This window comes from Penicillium macrosclerotiorum, assembly GCF_028827735.1.
Source record: "Penicillium macrosclerotiorum strain IBT 26536 chromosome Unknown utg000007l_segment0_segment0, whole genome shotgun sequence".
NCBI lineage: Eukaryota > Fungi > Ascomycota > Eurotiomycetes > Eurotiales > Aspergillaceae > Penicillium > Penicillium macrosclerotiorum.
Genome location: NW_026643086.1, coordinates 190,768 through 206,773, shown reverse-complemented (window position 1 = coordinate 206,773; position 16,006 = coordinate 190,768). Strand labels below are relative to the sequence as shown.

General features: G+C 53.3%; 6 protein-coding genes across 6 annotated transcripts; 3 read left to right on the top strand and 3 right to left on the bottom strand.

The window, feature by feature from the left end:
- Positions 1 to 457: 457 nt before the first annotated feature.
- Positions 458 to 1,868, bottom strand: rpt4 (proteasome regulatory particle base subunit RPT4; the record flags this gene model as incomplete). The annotated part of the gene is made up of 4 exons (XM_057078610.1): positions 458 to 578; positions 649 to 1,105; positions 1,194 to 1,580; positions 1,652 to 1,868. 4 exons carry the CDS (start codon positions 1,866 to 1,868, stop codon positions 458 to 460), a joined length of 1,182 nt encoding a protein of 393 aa, XP_056931280.1.
- A 714-nt stretch (positions 1,869 to 2,582) lies between these two features.
- N7462_006891 (uncharacterized protein) lies at positions 2,583 to 2,774 on the bottom strand (the record flags this gene model as incomplete). Its single annotated transcript, XM_057078609.1, has 1 exon — positions 2,583 to 2,774. One exon carries the CDS (start codon positions 2,772 to 2,774, stop codon positions 2,583 to 2,585), a length of 192 nt encoding a protein of 63 aa, XP_056931279.1.
- Positions 2,775 to 3,226: 452 nt separating this feature from the next.
- Positions 3,227 to 4,805, top strand: aspf22 (enolase acuN; the record flags this gene model as incomplete). Its single annotated transcript, XM_057078608.1, has 4 exons — positions 3,227 to 3,350; positions 3,448 to 3,504; positions 3,582 to 3,921; positions 4,010 to 4,805. The coding sequence occupies 4 exons, from the start codon at positions 3,227 to 3,229 to the stop codon at positions 4,803 to 4,805; spliced, it is 1,317 nt and encodes a 438-aa protein (XP_056931278.1).
- Positions 4,806 to 5,274: 469 nt separating this feature from the next.
- Positions 5,275 to 6,325, top strand: N7462_006889 (eukaryotic translation initiation factor 3 subunit J; the record flags this gene model as incomplete). Its single annotated transcript, XM_057078607.1, has 3 exons — positions 5,275 to 5,293; positions 5,447 to 5,520; positions 5,624 to 6,325. The coding sequence occupies 3 exons, from the start codon at positions 5,275 to 5,277 to the stop codon at positions 6,323 to 6,325; spliced, it is 795 nt and encodes a 264-aa protein (XP_056931277.1).
- Positions 6,326 to 8,215: 1,890 nt separating this feature from the next.
- N7462_006888 (14-3-3 adaptor artA-like protein) lies at positions 8,216 to 9,650 on the bottom strand (the record flags this gene model as incomplete). The annotated part of the gene is made up of 8 exons (XM_057078606.1): positions 8,216 to 8,578; positions 8,692 to 8,779; positions 8,842 to 9,116; positions 9,194 to 9,205; positions 9,265 to 9,284; positions 9,353 to 9,399; positions 9,470 to 9,477; positions 9,639 to 9,650. The coding sequence occupies 8 exons, from the start codon at positions 9,648 to 9,650 to the stop codon at positions 8,216 to 8,218; spliced, it is 825 nt and encodes a 274-aa protein (XP_056931276.1).
- Positions 9,651 to 12,215: 2,565 nt separating this feature from the next.
- N7462_006887 (calcium-transporting ATPase) lies at positions 12,216 to 15,581 on the top strand (the record flags this gene model as incomplete). The annotated part of the gene is made up of 6 exons (XM_057078605.1): positions 12,216 to 12,333; positions 12,413 to 12,570; positions 12,652 to 14,145; positions 14,205 to 14,966; positions 15,076 to 15,398; positions 15,473 to 15,581. 6 exons carry the CDS (start codon positions 12,216 to 12,218, stop codon positions 15,579 to 15,581), a joined length of 2,964 nt encoding a protein of 987 aa, XP_056931275.1.
- Positions 15,582 to 16,006: the final 425 nt, after the last annotated feature.

Sequence of the window (16,006 nt, the reverse complement as noted above, 5' to 3'; positions counted from 1 at the left end):
GTGTGCTGAACTTCGACCAAACTTTCCCGAGAGCGCAATCGGGGGAATATGGCTCCGAAAATTGGGGAAATTCGTTCTTAAGAGCCCACCCTTTTAATCAAAATGTAGATTCTCCGGCCAAATTTGAAAAGAGTAGGAAAGATGGAAGTGGTGTCAGGGATGAACGTCGCCGCTGGGGAAAGTGGAGTAAACAGGAAAGCTGAGCAGCTCGGCGGGCCAAATCACTGATCACCGTCATTGCCTGGACCCTCAGGACAGAAGATTTCAGGTTTTTCAAATTTGCCAGAACAATTGAATCTACTGCTGCTACGCAAGTGGGCGGGTTCTCTAGGAAGTAATCACCTCGCTTGGAGAAATCGGGATTTGGAGCTCCGGGTGCATGATGCATGGTATTCTGTAAAGCGGATCTTCTAACAAGGATGAATCGCTGGGGCGATTCGCCCAGCGGTAGATAAAATTACAGCTTCTGGTACTCCAGTTTACCCTCCAGCTTCTTAGCCTCGGCCACCTTCCGCACGGCCTTGTTGAAGTCGTCTTGGTTGATTCTGTCGCGATAATCCTTGATGGTAAACAGACCCCTAGACACAACAGTTAGTCAAACATGCGACATGATTACTAGTAGACATTGGGTTCAACGAGGCTACTCACGCTTCAGTCACCACGTTACGCAGATCAGCACCGTTGAGGCCATCACTCATCTTGACCACGCTCTCAAAGTCAATATCTCCCTCCAGTTGGACCGTGCTTGAGTGAATTTTGAGAATCTCCAGACGGCCAACCTCATTTGGTAGGGGAATCTCGATCTTGCGATCCAGACGACCGGCACGCAGAAGCGCCGGGTCCAGTGTATCCGGTCGGTTGGTGGCCATGATAATCTTGGTCTTTCCTAGGTAGTCGAATCCGTCCAGCTGGTTCAGCAACTCCATCAATGTTCGTTGAATTTCACGATCTGCCGATGTGCCTTCGGAGAAACGTCGACCACCGATCGCGTCGATTTCGTCCATGAAAATAATGCAGGGCTCATGTTCCTTGGCGTAGCCGAACATCTCTCGGATCAGACGAGCGGATTCACCGATGTATTTATCCACGATGGCGGAAGAGACCACTAGAGACAAGCAACATAAATGTTAGAGAGACAGGTCAGGTCATTAAAGATGAGAGACAAGTCAAAGCAGGGACCAGGAAGAACACACCTTTCAAGAAGTTGGTTTCCATCGAGCTAGCCACTGCTCGGGCGAGCAGGGTCTTACCAGTACCCGGAGGCCCATAGAGCAGGACGCCCTTAGGAGGCTTGATTCCTACTCGCTGGAACAGCTCTGGGTTCTTCAATGGCAACTCAATAACCTCTCGAAGCTCTCTGATTTGGTCGTTCAGACCACCAATGCCGGCGAAGTTGACTTGGCCTGGGTCCTCCAAAGACATGTTGTAGACCAAAGGATCCACTTCACGAGGCAACATCCGCATGATTGTAAGTGTAGTCATATCCAGTGCCACACGTGTGCCCTGCTTCATCTTGGCCTTGTCGACCTTAGATCGGCAGCCGACGACATATCGGGGACCGGAGGATGCCTTGACAATAACTGTGATGTATCGAATGAATCAGCGCCCGGTCAAGCATCATGAGGTACGGGGAGCCTCTTGTACGACTTACATCGCTCCTCATCCAGCTGTTTCAATACCTCGCCGATGATCTGACCCACACTCTGGAGTGCCTTGATGTTCTCCTCGGAGACATCAAACTCCCGTTGAAGATCCTTGATGCCCATTCGGAGTGACTTCAACTTGGCTTCCCATTCTCGCAGCTCCAGCAAGCTCTTTTTATAATCGTCGAGCGCCTGCTCCCGCTCGGGGTCGCTGGCGCCGTCCATTATGGGGGTGACGAATCGATTCACGAAAGACGAGGGTGAGAAGAGGCACGGAAGGTCGAGGAGACGGGATTCAGAAGGTGAATAATTTCTGTATGCCAACAGCGGGATGATGGAATAGCGAAAGTGGTGGGAACAACAACGGACGCAACCTGGGGAGCTTCCAGCACCGCCTGTCGAGGAGCTTCCACGACAGTCACATGATCGCACGCGCTGATATGGTCATGTGATTTACATCATTGTCAACATATTTTATCACGTGAGTGGACTTATTGACACCTCAAATGTATGGCATGAAAATTATTCAGGCATCAAGGCATCAAGGTCATGTGGCCCCAACTGATTACATAACTAATTGTTGGTTTCAGTCGACGCCTTGAAAAGCAGGCCTCCAACCGGATGTGTCTTCGTCATGCATCTGAAGCCGGACGGATTGGATGCGACGTTGGTTGGACCTGCACCTCAACCACTTTGCTCCAATTGCTCTGCCACGGGTTATTTGCAGACTTGGATTGTATTGAATCAAAATCAGTAGGGAGAAGAGGCCATATGATATTCCGTATTACCAGTCTTAAGAGTCCTCCAAAGGAAGGCAGTACCGCTTCTATATGCTCGAACCACCCCCGAATTAGACCCCATAAACCGAAAAGGCCATGATTACGTCGACAGGCCAGATGGGAGCCAACCCGAGACAGCAGACCCGAGCTGCCCGGGAGATCACATCATAGCCCCCAGACGCTTCCGAGGCGTACGGGAGATCTCGTAGGGGCCGCCCGCCGCAGACGGTCGGATTAGCCAGCAGACGCTGGTGATGGCCGGGGAGCCCCACTGCCGCATTGGAAAGAATCGGAGGGCCAGCTTGACCTTTCCCGGGGTCGAGACGGGACGAGTATTTAAAGAATCGGGCATTTCCGTGTCCTCACTGCTGCACTGTTCATTGTTTACTTCCGTCTCTAAAGAAGGTGTGTTTAGAACCCCGGCTCTCTGGTGTTGCTGGCTAGCTACATCATACCCCGCCATCTGCTGCCCCTCCCAACTTCTTCCTTTCCTGCCCCTCCAACTCTCCCTCCACTCCAAGTCCCAAGAAAAGCAAAGCAGAAAAAGGTACCCAACTAGCGCTCCGGTGACCGTTGCCGTGTGCAATTGCCCCATCCGCATTTGTTGGCCCTCAAGCAAATCAGCTTCCCCTCTCTTCCCTCCCCGTCCGGAGTGTCTTTTTGGGTCATCGGTGAACCTCGTCCCCCGCCGTTAGTCACACGCTACATTCGTCTTAATACGCCCGCGGCCGCTCGTTTTTCTCCTTTTTTTTCTTTCTTGCAACCTGACTGATCTTTTTCTTCATCAGCTCTCCTACTTGCAAAATGCCTATCTCCAAGGTTCACGCTCGTTCCGTGTACGACTCGCGCGGCAACCCCACCGTTGAGGTGGATATTGTCACCGAGACCGGTCTGCACCGCGCCATTGTTCCCTCCGGTGCCTCCACTGGTATGTATTTTACCTTGTCTTGGGCCCTAATTAGCCTACCGGACAATTCTCCAATGCCCATGAAAGATATGACAGAGATGCTAATGAAAGAGTCTAGGCCAACACGAGGCTGTCGAGCTGCGTGATGGTGACAAGACCCACTGGGGCGGCAAGGGTAAGTGACGGCAATCCCTAACCCCGTTGGTGTCGAGAGCTCCACGAAGAGGAAACTAATCTCATATTGGTGAACAGGTGTCCTCAAGGCCGTGAAGAACGTCAACGAGACCATTGGCCCCGCTCTCATCAAGGAGAACCTCGACGTCAAGGACCAGGCCAAGGTTGATGAGTTCCTCAACAAGCTCGATGGCACCGCCAACAAGGGCAACCTTGGTGCCAACGCCATCCTCGGTGTCTCCCTGGCTGTTGCCAAGGCTGCTGCCGCTGAGAAGGGTGTCCCTCTCTACGTTCACATCTCCGACCTTGCCGGTACCAAGAAGCCCTATGTCCTCCCCGTTCCCTTCCAGAATGTCCTGAACGGTGGCTCCCACGCCGGTGGCCGTCTGGCTTTCCAGGAGTTCATGATTGTCCCTGAGTAAGTTGCTCGTCCCCCGCGGCTCATTGGCTTGTGCATTATCATTTTTTCTACGAAATTGAGTCACTGACGAGTTGAACTCTGGCAGCTCTGCTCCTTCCTTCTCCGAGGCTCTCCGCCAGGGTGCTGAGGTCTACCAGAAGCTCAAGGCTCTCGCCAAGAAGAAGTACGGCCAGTCTGCTGGCAACGTCGGTGACGAGGGTGGTGTTGCCCCCGATATTCAGACTGCCGAGGAGGCTCTGGACCTGATCGCCGAGGCCATTGACCAGGCCGGCTACACTGGCAAGATGTCCATCGCCATGGATGTTGCCTCCAGCGAGTTCTACAAGGAAGATGCCAAGAAGTACGACTTGGACTTCAAGAACCCCGACAGCGACCCTACCAAGTGGCTCACCTACGAGCAGCTGGCTGACCTGTACAAGTCGCTGGCTGCCAAGTACCCCATTGTCAGCATTGAGGACCCCTTCGCCGAGGATGACTGGGAGGCTTGGAGCTACTTCTACAAGACCTCCGACTTCCAGATCGTCGGTGATGACCTGACTGTCACCAACCCCCTGCGCATCAAGAAGGCCATTGAGCTCAAGTCTTGCAACGCCCTCCTGCTCAAGGTCAACCAGATCGGTACCCTGACCGAGTCCATTCAGGCTGCCAAGGACTCCTACGCCGACGGCTGGGGTGTCATGGTCTCCCACCGTTCCGGTGAGACCGAGGATGTCACCATCGCTGACATTGCTGTCGGTCTGCGCTCTGGCCAGATCAAGACCGGTGCCCCGGCCCGTTCCGAGCGTCTGGCTAAGCTCAACCAGATCCTCCGTATCGAGGAGGAGCTCGGTGAGAACGCCATCTACGCTGGCAAGAACTTCCGCACCTCCGTCAACCTGTAAATCCAGTCTTCTGCTTATGACTGTGCAGGCTTCAGGTGGAGCGGGAAAAGCAAAATTGAGGTGGCCGGAGTATGTCTACAGAAACGCCATCAGTTATGATTATGAACCTTAATAAGATTTTCTGAAATGAAAGAGACTATTTCAACCAAAAAAAATCATATCTCGCAAACGTAGCATATTCATAATTTCCTTGCCTGTACGTAATACGAGTACCTCGCTCACTGTTTCCACTTTGTAACATCTCAGGAATCATGCTTGTCGGGCACCAATGAGCCCGGATCACGTGGCTCTCATCCCGCCGGCGATAAAGTGTCCCACATAAAATTTGCCCTCCCCCTCTATTGTTGGAGTAGCATACTATCGCCGGGCTCGCCCCTCGTTTTTCCCGTTTCCTCGTTCTTGCGTGTAGCGCATCCTTTTTAGGGCCCTCCTTTTGCCCCGATCTCAAAAGTTTTTTCTTTTGCCCAGCATGGCGCCTTCAAAGTGGGGTATGTTTCTTATCCTTTATCCTTCTGCCACTAGCGGAGCCGCCACCGTGATATTTGTGATCACTGGCTAGATCTGATCTGCTATCTTCCTCGCTCCCTCCCGTACTCCTGTGCTCCTAGTTCTGATAGTCTAATTTCTTGGTTCTATTGCAGATGATGAGGAGGAGAGCGTTTCGCCTCCCCCTGTTGCTCCCCGCCGCAGATTCGACGACGAGGAAGAGGACGATGTAAGGATCTTCAACACCCTGGATACCTCATTCGCTGCGCATTCTATAAGACATCTGTCGCCTGAAATCCACGCTAATATAGGAACTTTTCTTTTATAATTAGGTCCTTGACTCCTGGGATGCCGCCGAAGACTCGGAGGTAGAGCGCGAGAAGGCCAAGAAGGCCGAGGAGGCTGCGGCTGCGGCCAAGGCTGCTGCCGCCGCCAACAAGAAGACCAAGGCCCAGCGGATAGAAGAGCACCGCGAGCAGCGCCGTCGTGATGCTGATGCGGAGGATGATTTCGAGGAGGAGAGTGAGGGTGAGCGCCGTGAGCGCTTGCGCCGGACCGAGAAGGACGCCGACCTGCAGCACGCTTCGGACCTCTTCGCCAGTATCGATATGAACCGCAACCGCGGCGCGCCCAAGGCCGTCGTCATCACCGACAGTGCGGACCCGACCAACTCCATCGATCTGTCCTCGATGGCGCTCTTCAAGCCCACCACCAAGGACCAGTTCACCCGTCTGTCCGATACTCTGATCCCGCTGATCACGCCGCACTCCAAGAAGCCCCACTACGCCCTCTGGGCCCAGGAGTTCACCCGCCGCCTGGTTAAGGAGCTTCCCAGTACTGAGATCAAGAAGATTGCCAGCGCTCTGACCACCGCTAGCAACGAAAAGATGCGTGAGGAGCGTGCTGCGGACAAGGGCAACAAGAAGACTAAGGCCGCTAAGACTAAGGTTTCTCTCGTTGCCAACCGTGACAACCACATTGATAACACTGCTTATGACGGAGATGATGGCCTTGGAGATGATGATTTCATGTGATAGACGACATTATCAGTATTTCCTTTCTTTTCTCTTCTTTCGACTCTCATTGCTATTCATGTTCCCATCCCCTCCTCCCTCTTCCCCTTTGGATTGAGAGACTTCTGAGAATATACATTGTGTAACCGGAACGGGGCTCTCTACCTGTATACTTTTGCTCACGGAATACTGGGCTTTTGGTCCTGATGTCCAATGCAATATTTCTTTTTTTTCTTCCTCTCGAATCCCAGCATGTACACTGTCTTCATCTGCTTTGAGCCCGCCTCTCCCTTGCATGAGCAATAAACATAGAACAAAATCAACATGACAAAAGCAGCTCTCTTTCATCCCTCTCACCGGCACCATCAACATCTACAAGTAAACCTACCCTTCCCCGTTTCCCCCAGAGACTCTCACAAGGCCTCGCTCCACTCCCGGAACCACGACGAGGGGAAGGGGGAGCTGTCACCACAGGAGGAGGACGTACACGGGTGTATTTGAAATAGTGTGGGAGGTAGAGATGTATAGATGGTCAACACTCGAGGCTGCTGTGGTTTGTATTCAGCAGGATAGTCTGGCTTTTTCCGAAGATAATCGACCACTCCTTTTTTGGCCTACAGCGCAGACAACAACCTAAGTTTGGAGGGGTGGGAATGAGAAATCAAGGCTCGCCGTGTTGGCTTTTTTTGGGACGAGACTTGAATCATTCTCCTCGTCCTCCTGGATTCAATTGAACCCTATCGTTTCAAGTCGAGTCTTTCTCAGGTACTCTGCTGCCCAGGCCAGGACGATAAATCTAGATCAGGCATATCTATAGAAGCCGGGAGAGTGGCAAGTTCTTCCACTTGGTGAGCGTGGTGGATCTGGAACTATATCAATTACGAGCAAAAAGCAGGATCTGGGCGCCTTGGAAAAATAGACGGGTCACTTATTGGGCATTCCTGTCGCATAGTATTCGTTCGACCTAGTTTGCCGCCGTTAGATTGCTCCTGTGTGTCTAGATCTTTCCCCTCGCTCGGGGGAGCTTCTCGACCTACAAAGTCCCCAGAGATATTTATCGGATACTTTGCTGAGACACCCCATTGATACGCCCAACTTCAGCTTTTGTGACAATGACTGGTCATTTCGAAGCCGAGACAGGCGGCGTACTAGGCGTGGAAATGGAGGCTTGGATGAGATGGCTGTTCCAGGAATTTGATATGAAGGCGTGTGTTTATAGAATGGACTACATGCAGTGGACAACAGGGGAAGAGCCCCAGGAAACCATGCTTACTTCTCTCGCTTTATCAAGGGAAAAAGGAAATAAATTGAAGAAAACTTTGTTTGATAATCGATATCACATGTTCTATATCAAATGATAAATGCCCTTAAGGCCATTTTCGCCATACCCTTGAGTATATTCTTCAAATACAGCAGTGGCTAACACTCGCCGGAGATATAATGGACAGGTTCATAGTCGAGGCTGTTAACCTTCTAATCGTCACTGAAATGCAAGACGGGGTAAAAACCGATATCTACAAAGTTACAGATAATCTTTTACTGTTTATCAACCCCGTCCCAGGAGGAGGGGAGGAAGGAGGCGCTCATATGTGGGGATAGGGACCAGGTGAATTTAGAAAATAAACACATTGAATCGTGCTGGAGTGGGAATAGAGACAATAAAAGAGAGAGAAATTCCACTCAGCCCCTTTTCTTCGCTCGCGTCAACCGAATATCAAACTCCGCCGGCCGACCCACACGGTCCCGAACACGTGCAAGAAGATAGGTGCCGGTCCCAACTAAGCCACGCTGCGGTGAAAACAAACAAGCGACTTGCATAACCACTTCCAGGAAGAAATGCGAACGCCCCCTTACCAATTCGGCATACGGCTCGTCGCGAAACCCCTTCGCGTCACAGCTCTCTTTTCCTCCTTAAGACTCAGCCTCAGCGGGCTTGGCCTCCTCGGGCTGTTGCTCGTTCTGGGCCTCGGTGGCAGCGGCCTCGCCCTCCGGCTTCTCCTCCTTAGGAGCAGCCTCACCCTCGTTACCATCAGACGAGGTCCAGAGGGTGAGGTTGTCCCGCAGGAGCTGCATGATGAGGGTGCTGTCACGGTAGCTCTCCTCGGAGAGGGAGTCCAACTCAGCAATGGCGTCGTCGAAGGCCTGCTTGGCAAGGTGGCAGGCGCGGTCAGGCGAGTTGAGGATCTCATAGTAGAAGACGGAGAAGTTCAGCGCGAGGCCAAGACGAATGGGGTGAGTGGGAGTGAGATCGGTCTGAGCAACATCGGTGGCATTCTGGTACGAGTAGTCAGTAGCTGTCCGTCAACTACCTCTCCCAAGACACACAAGGGAAACATGAGGGGGGTGAAGGCCCAAAGAGCTCGGGAGAGCAGAGAGTCGGAACATACCTTGTAGGCATCGTGGGCCGCAGTGGCAGCATCCTTACGCTTGCCGCCAGAGGCAAACTCAGCCAGATAGCGGTGGTAGTCACCCTTCCTGTGTGGGGCGTTAGACATCGAAAACCTAGTGATTGGGCAGACGAGATGGTGCACGCTCACATCTTGTAGTAGAAAACCTTGGATTCGCCGGTTTCGGCCTTGGGGATCAGGGACTCGTCCAGGACGTCGAGGACATCCTGGCAGACCTTCTCCAGCTCAGTCTCGATCTTCTGGCGATAATCACGAATGATAGTGACGTGCTCCTCGGAGCCCTTGGACTCCTCCTTCTGTTCGATAGAGGAGATAATGCGCCACGAGGCCCGGCGGGTGCCGACAACGTTCTTATAGGCGACGGACAGCAGGTTGCGCTCGTCGACAGTGAGCTCGCCGCCAATCTACAGAGAAAAGAGAGCAAAAATGTCAATCACGCAACGATCGAGTCGATGGGAGCAGAGAGCAGAGATGATCATACGTTGGCGACTTCCTGCTCGAACGGTTAGCGATGATGCCGGTGGGATAAACAATTCATGATGCGACACTGACCTTCATGTAGGTAACCATTTCTACCAACAAAAAAGGCATCGCGTTAGCTCATCTTCTCCGATGACGGTCCAGACACATCAAGTCTTACCATCGTAGCGCTCGGCCTGCTCGCAGAGCCTCGCGAGGAACGTCTTGCTGGAGATGAGGGTCAGTCCTGTCATCCGGGGGAGGGGGAACGGTAGTTGAGGGTCGATCCTGTCCTTACTTCTCACGCTGCATGGTGAAGATGCGAGTCAGCACGTGTCCAATATCCGAAAATAAAAAAAAAGAGGGGGAGGAGCGCGAGGGGAGGGTGAGAAATGGCGTGGGATTGCGATGGCGGTGACAGCTCAGAGCGCGCCCGATAGAGGGGTAACGACCAGGCAAGCACGTACCTCAGAACCCATGGTGATTGTGGATGAATAGGACGGGGATGGCTGGGAGGGTAGAGTGGGATTAGATCTTGAGAGATTCCAGAGGGTCGGGGATGCAGAGAAGATGATGGTTAGAGAGGAGCAAAGTGGGGGGGAAGAGAGGAGAGATGGAGTTCCAGCGAAGTGAGGGAGTGCCATCAGTTTGCCAGTTGGGGGGGAACCATAACAATACCGGGTATGGAGGTACTCTCTACTTGAGGAAAGGGGGACGGTAGTACGGGAACGGAGGTACTGGGTACTTGTATCGCTGGGGGCACTTGGCTGCTCGGGTACGTTTGGGCAGGAGTCCCGTATTGCCATGACGCAGAACGAACCATACGGCCCGGGGCCGGTCCTCTGGCTGGCCTCTGTATTCTGTGTCTCTGTCCGGAAGGTCCCGAGCACAGCCCTCTGAGATCCGTCTAAAACCTCATGATCTGGAGGCTCTAGGGCCCTGCTGCAATCGCAGGAACCAATCAGCCCGAGCGGATGAGAACCTGGTCGTTGTGCGTTTTATTCATCGGAGGGACATGACGAGAAACGAAGAACGAAAATTACGACTGTTTACTGTTGCCATTGCGGCTTTTCATGGTATTTGCGGTACCGTATCGTCCTCAAATACGCCGAAATACTAAACCTCAAACACCAGACATTAAATCCCCGTTTCAGGTCCCCCCCTCCACGCAAGATGTCTTGCGTGGAGAGCATACAAGATCGTCCTCGATGGAGACTTTTAAAAAGGTTGGTCTCGCACTGGCAAGTAGTCCAGGCTGGAAATCGGGTCGGTGCAGGGGACGAACAGGTCTGGCGATGAGAATGACGGAATCGAACCTTCCAGCACCCTTTGACAAGGCGACTGGCGATGATGTAGTGGCCAGCCCGCTCGACGACACATCATCCGGGCTCTGGTCCACGGATGATTGTGTCAATCATCGACAAAATTGAGGGCCATGGAGGATGTGAATCCACTGCACATATCGACCAGCAGCCGATCGGGGCGGACACGGGGACAATGGGGTTTAATCATGATGCGTCCCCGGCCCCCGTTGATACTTCCGCTGCCCTAACTACAGTCTGATCTTCATCTGCAGAACATTCCACGTCGCACCAGGCTCGAGTGCTCCCCCCCACCTCACCCTACGCTGGACTGGTCCGGTTGGATCTGCACAATGGCCAGGATGGAGCTTCGTGTCGACTGGCTGCTGCGGGTTTAACCCCATCCCGCCAGTTTACCAGAGCCCCCTCACAAAGTATAGAATGGATAGGGTCAACAAGCGACGTCCTCTATCGACGCTTGCCATGTGCTATTATGCTTATATGCCGAAGCTAGTCAAAGTTATCCAATCACCAACACCGTCATCGTCCACCGTGATTTGCCTCCGAGAGGGAGAGTCGGCCCACTGACGAGTGGAGGAGGGCCTTACCATGATGCAACTGTGGGCAGAGCTAGATTCAGCCCTACACGCAAGGAGAAATTTAGCGTGCTTATCATGCATTCGTCCCACTCGTAAAAGGGCAAATCCGATCGTCCATGGAACCATTGCGCGGAAAGGAAAAAGGAACAAAGCCTGTGTGCAGAGGGGCCCGAGTCGAAAACCGCCTTCCGCCAGCCACCAAAAGAGAACCGCAAAGGGAATACGGGGATTATATTCAAAAGAGAATTTACATAGATCGAGGCGCAATTTGGGTGCCATTGCCTCTATTCAAGACCAGGCCAGATCAAGACAGAGACAGCGGGGATAATGGGATCCGCCCGGATGGCTGTTTTTGGGTTCCCCTGCCCAAGCCAGGCCCACGAAATGGTCATCGGAGAGAAATCGACGGCCCGGATGACAGCATTCGGGTGAGAAGCGTCTTGACCAAGCGAAAGAGGAAACTCCACTGGCTGCATCCGATAGGCACAAGAACGATGCAGCCTAGAGGGGGCAAGAGGGGCCCGTAATTATTCATCGCAATTCTCGGCAGAGATACCGGGGACCCCTGGCACACCACATCGCAGGGACAGGGAGCCGCACTAGAGCTGCGTCGACGAGGAGGTGGCCCATTCCAAATCACTGCGAGGTCAAAGCTGATCCCGACGCCATCCCCGGAAAGTGAGGCCACCGAGATGCCGCCAGGAAGGATGCCGAGGATATGTAGGGGAACGCATCCAGACCTCAGCGCTCGTAGTGACTGGGCCAAGTCAACCAAGTGCCTGCGCGAAGTGGATGAGGGTTCATTAGTCATTCAGCCCTGTGGCCCCTTGCTGACTCAGCGCCTGGGGATGGACTCAACTGGATGAGAACACGTTGTTGTCTCCGCTCGCGATCGTCCAAAAAGAAATCCCGGCTTATATATTACGACGCTACTTGTCCCTGTTCGCGCGCTGGGGCCCGTTCCGACTTTTGGCCACCGGTGATACCTATGTATCTGCTTGTCTAATCCGGTTTCCTTTTCCTTTTCAATCCCTTTCCTTATTTCCTTCCTCTCCTTCTTCCCCAGTTCTCCGCAGCATCGTTCGCCCCGGCTTCCTTCCCCCTCCATCAATTGCATCCTCGACCGGAGGAAGAGTCTTCCACCATGGAGAACTCCTTTTTATACACGCCGGCGGAGGCCTTGGAGCATTTTCATGTCTCTGAGCAGACTGGTCTGTCCCCGGACGCGGTTCTGAAGTCCCGACAGCAATATGGTCCGAATGGTCAGTACTATCTCCATTCCCACCGATGAAACCGCATAGAGGCGTTTTGAGGCTGACTCGAATCTCTCTCTCTCTCCAGCCCTGGCCGAAGAGCCCCCAACCCCCATGTGGGAGTTGATCTTGGAACAATTCAAAGACCAGCTAGTCCTCATTCTGCTGGGCTCTGCTGCGGTCTCGTTTGTTTTGGCCTTGTTTGAAGAAGGAGACGATTGGACTGCCTTTGTGGATCCAGTTGTGGTACGTGCTTTCGCCGATATCCCCCCGGTGCTCGATCTGGACCTCAACCACTAACCCTGGCCTTCCCTCTCCGGGTTCTAGATTCTGACCATTCTGATCCTCAACGCCGTCGTCGGTGTGACCCAGGAAAGCAGCGCAGAGAAGGCCATCGCCGCTCTGCAGGAATACTCGGCCAATGAGGCCAAGGTTGTTCGAAATGGAAAAGCTCAGCGTGTCAAGGCGGAGGAGCTGGTACCCGGTGATGTGATCCAGATTGCTGTCGGAGACCGCGTCCCGGCCGATTGTCGACTCCTATCTATCCACAGCAACAGCTTCCGCGTGGACCAGGCCATTCTGACCGGTGAAAGTGAGAGTGTCAGTAAGGAAACTCGGATCATCAAGGACCGCCAGGCTGTCAAGCAGGATCAGATCAACATGCTCTTCTCCGGCACCACTGTAGTCAACGGGCATGCCACAGCTCTTGTGGTGTTAACTGGCGGATCCACCGCTATCGGCGACATTCACGACAGCATTACCTCCCAGATTTCCGAGCCAACCCCATTGAAGCAGAAGTTGAATGACTTCGGCGACATGCTAGCCAAGGTTATCACCGTGATCTGCGTCCTGGTTTGGGTTATCAACATTGAGCACTTCAATGACCCGTCGTTCGGAGGTTGGACTAAGGGTGCCATTTACTACCTGAAGATTGCCGTCTCCCTGGGTGTGGCCGCTATCCCCGAGGGTCTCGCTGTTGTCATCACTACCTGTCTGGCTCTGGGCACTCGCAAGATGGCCCAGAAGAACGCCGTGGTCCGCTCTCTCCCCTCGGTGGAAACACTGGGCAGCTGCAGTGTGATCTGCTCCGACAAGACCGGAACCCTGACCACCAACCAAATGAGTGTGGAGAAGATTGTTTACTTGACCAGCTCTGGCGATGCCCTTGAGGAGATTGATATTGAGGGTACTACTTTTGCTCCCGAAGGCAAGCTGACTCGCAATGGCAAGGTTGTTGAGGACGTCGCTGTCTCTTCATCAACTGTTGCTCAATTGGCCGAGGTCTCTGCTCTCTGTAATGCTGCTACTCTTGCCCACGACGCCAAGTCCGGTGTGTTCTCCAACATTGGCGAACCCACTGAGGCTGCTCTTCGTTGTCTCGTCGAAAAGATTGGTACCACCGACTCCGCTGTGAACAAGAAGCTCTTCCGTCTCCCTGCTTCCGAGCGCCTCCATGCTGCCAGTGCTCACTACGAATCCCGTCTTCCTCTTCAGGCTACCTACGAGTTCTCTCGCGACCGTAAGAGCATGTCCGTTCTCGTTGGTAAGGGTAAGGAGCAGAAGCTGTTGGTCAAGGGTGCCCCGGAGACCATTCTGGAGCGCTGCTCTCATGTTATCCAGGGTGCCGATGGATCTCGTGTGCCTCTCACCAAGAACCACTCCAAGCTGCTCTCCGAGGAAGTCGTCGAATATGGTAACCGCGGTCTCCGTGTCATGGCTATTGCCAGCGTGAGCGACATCTCCGGAAACCCCCTGTTGAAGAAGGCCGAGACCTCTGAGGACTATGCCAAACTCGAGCAGAACATGACCCTGATTGGCCTGGTTGGCATGCTCGACCCCCGCGTCCTGAGGTGGCTGACTCCATCAAGAAGTGCCACGAGGCAGGAATCCGCGTCATTGTCATCACTGGTGATAACCCCAACACCGCCGAGTCTATCTGTCGCCAAATCGGCGTGTTTGGAACCAACGAGAACCTCAAGGGCAAGAGCTATACTGGCCGAGAGTTTGATAGCCTCACTGAAGCCGAGCAATTGAAGGCCGTTCAGACCGCGTCTCTCTTCTCCCGCACCGAACCTGCACACAAGTCAAAGCTGGTTGATCTCCTCCAATCTATGAACCACGTCGTTGCCATGACCGGTGACGGTGTCAATGATGCGCCTGCACTGAAGAAGTCCGACATTGGTGTTGCCATGGGTACTGGTACTGACGTTGCCAAGTTGGCCGCTGATATGGTCCTTGCCGATGACAACTTCGCCACCATCACCGTCGCTGTTGAGGAGGGTCGCTCCATCTACAGCAATACCCAGCAGTTCATCCGGTACCTTATCTCATCCAACATCGGTGAAGTCGTATCTATCTTCTTGACCGCTGCCCTGGGCATGCCCGAAGCTTTAATTCCGGTTCAACTGCTGTGGGTCAACCTGGTTACCGACGGTCTTCCCGCCACTGCTCTCTCCTTCAACCCTCCTGATCACGATGTTATGAGACGCCCACCCCGTCGTCGCGACGAGGCACTTGTTGGAGGCTGGCTATTGTTCCGTTACATGGTGATCGGCATCTATGTTGGTGCTGCCACTGTGTTTGGTTACGTATGGTGGTTCATGTATAACCCCGAAGGCCCACAGATCTCTTTCTACCAGCTGGTAAGTTTTCAAGCTATGGGCGTTCTGTCCCTCCCTCTCTCCGGGCCTTTATCGGGTCTTTTTTCCCTTTTGGTTTTTTTTATCCGCTGACAATCGGGTAATTTTCTAGACGCATTTCCACCGTTGCTCTGCTTCATTCCCTGAGATTGGCTGCGAAATGTTCAGCAACGACATGTCCAAGTCTGCCTCGACCGTGTCGCTTTCTATTCTGGTCGTGATTGAGATGCTGAATGCGATGAATGCGCTGTCGTCCAGCGAGTCCCTCCTGACTTTCTTCTTGGGCAACAACCCCATGCTGATCTATGCTATTGCGCTGTCGATGAGCCTTCACTTTGCCATTCTCTACATTCCTTTCCTTCAGGGACTCTTTGCGATTGTGCCTTTGAATCTGATCGAGTGGCAGGCCGTGTTGGCGATCAGCGCTCCTGTCATGTAAGTCTTTTTCCCCCTTCCCTTTCCTCTGAGCGTCTGTGGAACTCCGTTTCAAGTGCTAATATATCTCTCAGTTTGATCGATGAGATTCTCAAGTTCTTCGAGCGCCGCCTGTACGTTTCTCATGTGTCCACGGCCCCCGTCACCCAAAACGGTAGCGTGGGAAAGCCTAAGCGGGCCTAAGAGAATGATGGAATGACCCGATGACTCTGGGATATACCAGGAAAGAGAAGGGAGGGTTCTTTGATTTGTTTTTCTCTGTTTGCTTTTTTTTTTTTTTGCATAGAAGACACGATAGACGCGGGCCAATGGTGCTGGGTATCTCCAGAGACGACCGCATGTCCTGGAGTCGATATATCATGATGTTCATAGATGAAGACTACAAATGAATCGGTTGGCCATGCATGCTGTCCATTTCTCGCCCTATCCTTGTCCTCCGTAGCTCCATCCGCGGTATGAAATCTCCCGAACATCCTCACTTGGCAACCTGCCAAGATCAAACTCACGACCCTCCCCGTGCCATCATTGGAAGAACATCCCTACAAAGCCTGTCCTCGACCCCGGCTCCCCAACGCCACCAGGCGACCTGTTTAACCCACGGGCAGGGA